Genomic DNA, 8,579 nt, shown 5'->3' on the forward strand with positions numbered 1-8,579 from the left:
CAGTAGGATGGTTCAAGATTATCCCCTTGTTAGTGGAGAGAAAAAGCACCGAAATGATATCGGAGATGACGCTATCAACGCTTATGTTTGTCGAAAATCCAATTGAAAATAGCGAAATTCCCAATGAAAAGCAAATGGAAAGAGAGTGGCCCTCCAATGAAAAGCCCTTAATACGAGACAAATAGTAGGGGTAGAATTGGTTGTCCAGCCGCATGCTGCGGCTTGGATAGAAATCTGAGGAAGGATGTTTTTTATGGGAGCCCGTTATCGGTTGGAAGTGTGAATAAATATTTGCAGTGCTGAATTCGTGGTCCACAAGGTTCCCGCTTTTAGAAATTTTACAAGACGATGACCAATACCACCGGCATCCAGAGTTTTTGAAGGAAAATTGTTTTGCCTCCTTTTGGGATGACGTATTGCTGAACAAATATAGAAACTCGCCAAGAAATACTTTAAGAAGCTGCAGATGCGGGAACTGAGCATATAACAGACCCGAACATATTACTGCTGAAATAACAACACAATGATGCGGCAAATCAACTATTGGATATGTAATGATGTTGGAATCAAAGTTTGGCAACGAAAGCGTCAAATGATTTGAAAACACAATGGACGGGAAATGCATGCTAGCCGATTTTGTAAGAAGAACGTCTTTGGAACCTATAAATGAAATTCCAGAACACAACAGAAACGAGCTAGCCGATACAAGATTGACATCAGACAAGCTAGAGGCCTTTGTGCCAGAAGAAGATGTCGAAGTCGGCTCTGAAACGGAGATAAATTCTAAAATCACATCGTGCGGATACGGCTTTGTAAAATTGCCGGAAAGCCCTAGACCAAATAAAAATGCAGGCCAATGGTAAAAGCTGGTGAACGATGTGTTGGACTTTGACTTTGGCCTAACAGACAAAACATAGGACAGGTCAATTTTCTCCTTAAACTCAAGTACGATCTTGATGCACAGCAAAAACTCGAAAAGCCGCTTTTGTCTTTGGAGATCAAAAGTAGGCGAGGTTGAATGTGTGGAAAAATAGACTTTTTGTTTAACTTGGGAAAGGACGGATGAAAATGTTGCACCAACATCCGAGGGCTGAGCCTTTGAAAGTTCTATGGAGCTGATAAGCAAGAGACCAGCGGGCATGTGAGCATTTTTTAGCGTGAAAATTTCGGTTAAAATGGCCTGAACCTTTAATAGGTCTGTCTCTTTGAGATACACAGAGGACAAATTTTCAAATCCAACGAAAGACTCGATTTGAGACTGATCATTTTCGAGCTTGAACGACGTTAAATTCTCTACAAAATCCAAAGAAAATAGCTTCCTCATATGCTCGACATGGACACTGCTTGGCGGACTTGGAGAAAACAGATCACACGACTTTTCTTGAGATTTGATGATATCGTTTCTGGCAAAGAATTCGAGCAAGACACTGGCCATATCAGGGCTGATATTTTTGAATGTTTCTAAAGAAATGGAATCGCTTAAAAGGCGATACTTTTCATTAAGCAAAAGTGCATATACACTGAAGGGTTGCGAAATACGCGAGACCCATTCAAATTGGTTTGGAAGCTTAGTCTTCTCAAGACCATTGGACAGGAAGTTGGTGAATTGTGTAATACGAACGAGGCTCCTGTCGTCTGAACCAAAAACCCCGTTGAGGGTCACCTGCCCGGGCAAAATATCGCCAAGAAGAATCGTGGCGAAAAATACAAAGTTATAAATGGAAGATAGCGACCCGTAATCTCCGTTGACGAGATCAGCCCAGTTTTGGAGAAAAAAATATATTCTTGGGAACAAAAAGGAGCATGTGTTGGATGGAAAAAGCACAGGGTCTACCTTGATTTTGTCGATGTTTGAATTGTCGGCCAAACAGCAAATAAGAGAGCTTCGAAATTCCGATGAATCCAAGATGTTGATTTTGAGGATCCGAGACAGAAATCCAATCAAATATTCAATAGCTTCTACATACGGATGTTGGTGCGAAAGGGTTAAAATATTTAAATCTTCATAGATGCAGGTACAAAATAAGCGAAACGAAGAAGAACGCGCCGAAAGTACCTCCCGATAGTAGGATTGAGACTGGAACAATTCCAACAAAACATCGATTATATTCTGATTTGAAGCATAGATATTTGAAAATAAATCAAAAACAAAGCATCGATGCGGCATGATAGAGTTAAGCCCCAAAAGGATTTTGTAAAACATGGAAAGGTGAAATGGTGTAGTCAAAACGTTGTGTGAACCCATAAATAAGTCGAGCTCCAAGCTTATTGGAGTGTCAACTTTATGGTCAAATAGTATGATCACCTTATAGTCATAGATGAATACTTTTGGAAGCCTTTGTCCAAGTACATTGTGTTTCGCCAAACCTGAGCAATGGGGGATTGGGATTTTTTCTCGGTCTATATAGAAGAATATTCCTTCATGCGTAGCAATTACAGAGATGGCCTTTGGAAACAGTGGTCGCATAAGGGAAGATGAAATGGCAGTATATTCGTTTTCAAGCAAAACCCCATTGAAAGTCACCAAAAGAGCCTGAGAGGTAGAGCTTCCGTTCAAGTTTTCAACAAGAAAGATCTCAATGCCACCGCAAGCAGAAATCTTAACAAGGGAGTAGCACTTTGCTGATTTTGAAGAAATCAGAATATGGAGACACGATTCGATTAACGAAAACGAACAATTTAAGGGCTCATACGGATTTAAGATGCTACCTTTTAAGTGTTCTTGAAATCCATCACAGCCTGGAAGGACAGAAAAAGAGGGAGATATACAAGATCTTTCGAATGTTGCCTTCAATATGAAATATTCCTCCCTCTCGATGGAATAAAAGAGAATATACGAATATGAAACATCGTCTGAAGATTCGGGGGAAAAGGATATAGCGTGCAGGATATGAAAGCTACCAAACAATTCGGGAATGTAAACTATCATGGAGTCGGAACGCGGGATATATCCCAGTCCTTGGTCATTAGAAACAACGATTCCATTTGACACCGGAGCAAAGGACGAGATAACCCCAAAAAAATCAAATTTCTTCAAAGTTGACTTATAAAGGGGTAGGGTGTTTTCGCCCACTGTGGGATTTCCAGGCAATATTGGCGAAATTTGGGGAGATGGTGTGGTAGCGCTGCAATTTCCCCCCCTCAATATAGAAGTAATGGTGTCGAAAATGACGCTTCTCTCTAAATATATCGAGTACCTGTTGAAAATTAAGGCCAAAATAACGGAATCCTGGAACTTTATCCAATGTATGCCAAGAAGCTGCGAATATGATTCAATTAGTTCGGAAACGGCGAAAAGGGAGCAAGATACCCATTCATTATTGACAAGGACAAAAATTTTTAAACTCTCGTGCTGATATACAAGTTTACATAAATAAATACCATCACTTTGATCCAGTTGATTTGTCGATTTATATGCGATGTGGAAATAAAACACATAAATGGAACGAAAGTGATTTACATCCATTCACAGCAGCGAGTAAAGAAAGTTCCTAATTTTCAATTTAAAATTCAGGCTTTGCAAGACGCAATCAAAAGTAATTTTTACATTTGTATTGTTTCGGAATGTTCTCAGAGACTCCGAACTACTATCCAAAGGTCAGGGCATTGACAAAAAGTATCCGAACATTTCTTGAAAAGCGGCCTGCATTGCACAATAAGGTGGTCAGTTTCGCAAACTGGTATGTTGGCACTTGGGGCCATAGGCAATTCGGTATCCCAACCCTAACATGGCTGATTTTTAGGCCTTTATGTCGATGATATTATTGACACGAACCACCCGGTTGTAATGGAAGCAATATCTCGCCTGTCCGAGCAAGAGCAATTTGATAGAACTTTTCGCATTCGTCGAGCCATCCATTTGCACATGAAACATGAACGTCTGTCAAGGGAAGAGTGGACAAAGCCGGAGGAGGATCGTAAATACCTCTGGCCCATCATAGAAGCAATATGCAAGGAGAGGGATGAGCGTTCCTTAATGGACAAGCTCTCTTCGACCTCTGAGCTGCGATCACAAATGAAAAGCTTTTTAGAGAAAAAGGCCTAAGAAATACATAATCAATCCAATAAATGGCACTTGGGCCATGCTCCACTGCACAATTGGTTTGGCGATGATGCCAAATTTTGTAATTAATTCAATTTATCGAATTTGGGCCACTAAATGGCCAAGCTTTATGTGTTTGACCAATTAATTTTTTTTCCAAATTAATCCGACGTGCTTTTTATGAAACACCGCAGCACTGTTGTTGCCTATGTTTCTCTTCTTTTATGTGGGACACTTTTTTGCATTTTGTTTATTTTCAAACATCCACAAGGGATCTTTTTTGGGGAAAAAGTCATCGTTGCAGAGGATGGCCACATCCTGGATAATGATTCCCTGAACGCCAAAAATACAAGATTTGTACCTGCAACAATGGCTTCAAGCTATTTAGCATTCCCAATACCCTATACTGAGGTTTTCAATTTTGTTAGTATGAATCTATTTAGTTCAGTGTCTATAACGATACTCTCGAGCCTTCTCTCAATTGTCGTATACTTCTTCTTGTCGAAATTGATCAACACCGCCGGTTCCAAGCTTGGGATTAAAAGCTACGAACCTCCAAGCGAAGCTACATTCAAATTTTCGAAATATACAAAGGCTCTTCTGTTTCTACCTTTCCCTATAATTTTCGCTTTTATTTTGATAAACTTTTGTCTGGTAAATCTCGAAAAACCGTCCCAATTCGCATATTTGAAAGTTTTCGAGGATCATTTAAAGAGCCATATAGTGGATTATGTGTACAAGTTTCCGGAAATAAACCTGGTTCTGGTGGCGGAAGCCCTCAGCTCGATGCCTAACCGTGGAATTTTCATTCAGTTAAAATCGCTACTTAGACAATACGCGCATGTGCCTTTTCTCAAAAAGGCACTAAGATATAAAGTTGTGGAGGTAATTTCTAACGAGTATTCAGAAGATTTTTTTACTGTTGTTGACGTATTTTATAAACTCAACCTTACCTTTATGACAACCCACATTTCAAAAATTTCTATCAATACGCTGCCCAAATTGAATACAACATTGGATCAAGCTTATTATCAAAGGATACTTGAAAAGAAATTTTCAAATGTCAATGATACCTTTTCGAAAAGTATTAATACGAATGCAACAGGCAAAGACATTGAAAATCGTCTTGTGGCGTGGTTTTCAAATATATCTTCGACCGAGAAAATATCTGTTATCAAGTCGATCTTGACAAACTTTACCATTGATCCAAATCGATTAGAGTCGCTAAATCCTTTTTTCAGTCCATTGCTCACCGGTCATCCTCAACTTTTTCCTATTTTTGAGTCTATAGTAAATATTCCTACTTTTTATTTTGAAATCGGCACATTGCCTATTTCCACCTATTTTTGTTTTGTACAGCGGTTGAGAGAGCTGCATTTGCACGTTTCTTTTCCGTACCCCTCGCCTCCAAAAAAGAAACCAAATACCTAATTTTTGGGGTCAATTTTCTACTTCTAAATATTTGTATTTTATTTATTCAGCAACCAGAGCTTCGTTTATATTGACACGTCTAGCTGCTTTTTTATTTTTTTATTTAATAAATTTACAAAGCATCCGCAACTTGCCATAATTTAAGCGTACGATCGTACGATACTGTAACTATTGTACGGGCATCTTCAGAAATATCGCCCTGCATTACCTTCCCGGAATGACCGGCAAGCAGAGCTACTTGGGCCCACTCTGCAGAGGAGGCCCATAGCTTTGCCGTCATATCTTGGCTTGTAGTGAGAAGCAGAGGAGATCCCTCGATCGCTCCCCAAGAATGATGGCATTGAGATTTGCTAAATTTCACACCGGTCAATGGAGCCGTATGTGCAAGCAATTTGTATGCCGATTTTAACATTCGCAAGTCCCATATCCGTGCTGTATTGTCCTGACTACCAGATGCAATTAAGATTCCATTTGCAGAGAAGGAAACACCCACCACTGCATCTGAATGTCCCTTGAGAGTAAAAATGGGACGACCAATCCGAACATCCCAGACAATTCCATTAGCGTCAAAACCACCGGTGACAACCAAGGCGCCATCTGGATGAACATCAATGGAGTTAACGTCTTTTGAATGCCCTTCTTGAAGAAGGATTGACGATTCGGTAGCAACATCCCAAATCCTCCAAGTGGTGTCACCAGAGGCAGAGCATATTTTAATTGAAGTTTTCTGATTATGAGGAAAAGAAACCATCTGAGACACTCGACCCTGATGTCCTGATAAAGACCCAATGGCATGGCTTTTGGAGTCCCCATCGAGCCTCCACATTCTAATTAGCCCGTTTGAATCGCCGGTAAACATTAATTCATCAAAATGATCCTTATAAAGAACACTACAAAGACGAGAGTCTAAATATCCATTTTCAAGCAAGCAAATTGGATTGAGGGTTTCTAAATCCCATAGCGTAGCGTCTCCGCACCACGATCCAGTTAAACATTTGTTGGACCCTATGGATACGGAAGAAATCGGCCTAGACCCGCTTACTTGGGTGGCTAAATGGCCAAATTTCTAGGAAAAGTAAATAAAAGCCAAGATTACTGAAAAATGGTTCTCATCTCTCTTTTTCCTTTCGGCCCTATACATAGAAAACGAAAATTCGCTTTTGGCCTTCTTTTCTGCAGAGAGTCTGGATGCAGCCGAGTGCAAAGAGAACTGTGCTACCTCCTCTCTGAATTTCAATAGAGCTTCCCCGCCTTCCGTAACAAACATCTCATTGATATTGAGATATGAGGAAGATTTAGTAGAAATCATTCAATAAAAAATTGTAAAAATTAAATTTATTTACTAAATCAAATCTGCTGTGCAATTCAAAATTCATCCAAATGAGAAAATGATATCTGCTCTCTGTTGAGATCTCCAACAGAGAAAAATCCTGTTCCTGCATTGGAGTATTTCTCGATTTCGGTAATGAAATCTTCCATTTGTCTCGGCTGTGCGAAATAGAATCCAATTAGCATGGACGGATCCAAGATTTCAAAAGGAACTCGTATGACCTGGCCATTAAAACAAGTTGAATGGCACTACTTTAATTAAAAAGGCTTACTTTTGAATTTAAAAGCGCCGGTTTTGGATAGTGAGGATCAAAACACAGCAAATTTTTATCTACAATAAGCCCTAGAAGGTACCTTCATACCCAGGAGAAAAAAAAGAGGCTTGTTTGATTCCACCGATCAACCCGAGTGAGTAGGGCTTTGAAAGCAAAGCCTATGAGAATAATCTTGATATTTTGATTGTACCTTTAGCTGGTCGATGTATATCTTATTGATCTTATCAAGGCCAATTCGCAATGGGCAAAACAAAATTTTGGGGCAGGTGGCTGAAATAAATCTTCGATCAATTTGGCCACAGTCGCCACAACATTCAATTAGGATTGAGTTTTGAAATTGAGCTTTCCATATTTCTTCAAAGATGCTCCTAGTAAAATTACAGCAATCACTTTTCAGTACTTCAAGATCAGACTGAGGGGCAACGGACTAAGCCATGATCCAGGATCTTTAGAAAATAAGCTGCCTCGCGAGGAAATCGATTGAATAGACAGAGGCGCTGTCTTAATGTCATAGAAAAAAGACAAAAGCTTTGTTGTTACAACTTGACAGGTGTACCTTGTCATCATCAAAAGGCCCCAAAATGATCTGGAGAATGGAGGCGGAAAACATTTGACCTGACCGATGCATACACCCCCAGCCAATGTCGCTAGTCAGCTCTTTTCCACTGGAAGATACTATGGGCAAAAATCCGTGTCTATAACAAAAATATGGAATCGAAGCAAGTCGAAGCTCCCTCGCTTGCCTTCCTTCATCTGTAAAGTCGTATTTTTCACCGAGGAGGAAAGACTCAGACCATGAATCAGGTTCCTCGCAGTAATTCTTAATTCCAGAAGTACCAAGAGTAGATGCAACTCCTTGGCGAAGCCTGGAGACAAAGGAGTCAAAAGCAACCATCAATTTGGTATGAATTTTGTCAAATAAGTCCATGTTGGCAATTTGGGCTTATTTAAGAAATTATTTACATCCCGAATTTGTAAAATCCGTTTATTCTGATTTTTGCCACAATAGTATGTTGAAGCAAGTATTGTAGGAATCTGGAAGGCTATGGGTTCGTTGCGATCTTAAACCCTAGGATTCCCTTTCATAATGAACGAAATGCTAACGCGATATGTAGGAAAATTTCAGAGGCTTCATTGATAGATCTACCAATGGAATTTAAAAATCCTTTAAAGAAGGCAGATTTGGCCGTAGGTGGCGCGCATACGTTCAATTGAATTTTCCTTCAGATAAATCCAGGGGATTTAAAACTTTTTAGCGATTACATGCAAGGCAAAGCCTTCTCGCTACTGTTCATTGGAGCTGTAAGTGCGTATACTCAACCATTTACGCTTTAAGGGATTTATCTAAATCTAGAACATCTTACCAGTTACATGTCACTAAATTCCCTATGGAGAAAATTGGAGAACAGGCTAGATCGCCTCCTTCGTTTGTTATCGCAGCATGTCTATGAGAAGCATACCTGTTTATCAGGCTCACCTACAAAACCAAAACTTGACTCTAA

The 8,579-nt window shown here is 39.8% G+C and overlaps 3 protein-coding genes across 3 annotated transcripts; 1 reads left to right on the forward strand and 2 right to left on the reverse strand.

Annotated features, from left to right (window-relative positions):
* DI09_162p10 (uncharacterized protein) lies at positions 1 to 3,466 on the reverse strand (the record flags this gene model as incomplete). Its single annotated transcript, XM_013383505.1, has 1 exon — positions 1 to 3,466. A coding segment is annotated over one exon (3,466 nt), but the record flags the coding sequence as incomplete, so codon positions are not given.
* Positions 3,467 to 3,564: 98 nt separating this feature from the next.
* On the forward strand, positions 3,565 to 4,045 carry DI09_162p20 (subunit 7 of cytochrome b-c1 complex; the record flags this gene model as incomplete). Its single annotated transcript, XM_013383506.1, has 2 exons — positions 3,565 to 3,616; positions 3,744 to 4,045. The coding sequence occupies 2 exons, from the start codon at positions 3,565 to 3,567 to the stop codon at positions 4,043 to 4,045; spliced, it is 354 nt and encodes a 117-aa protein (XP_013238960.1).
* A 1,221-nt stretch (positions 4,046 to 5,266) lies between these two features.
* Positions 5,267 to 6,740, reverse strand: DI09_162p30 (uncharacterized protein; the record flags this gene model as incomplete). Its single annotated transcript, XM_013383507.1, has 4 exons — positions 5,267 to 5,327; positions 5,383 to 5,490; positions 5,590 to 6,539; positions 6,570 to 6,740. The coding sequence occupies 4 exons, from the start codon at positions 6,738 to 6,740 to the stop codon at positions 5,267 to 5,269; spliced, it is 1,290 nt and encodes a 429-aa protein (XP_013238961.1).
* Between the last annotated feature and the right edge of the window lie 1,839 nt (positions 6,741 to 8,579).

The sequence above is a fragment of the Mitosporidium daphniae genome, assembly GCF_000760515.2.
Source record: "Mitosporidium daphniae strain UGP3 chromosome Unknown contig-162, whole genome shotgun sequence".
Lineage (NCBI taxonomy): Eukaryota > Fungi > Microsporidia > Mitosporidium > Mitosporidium daphniae.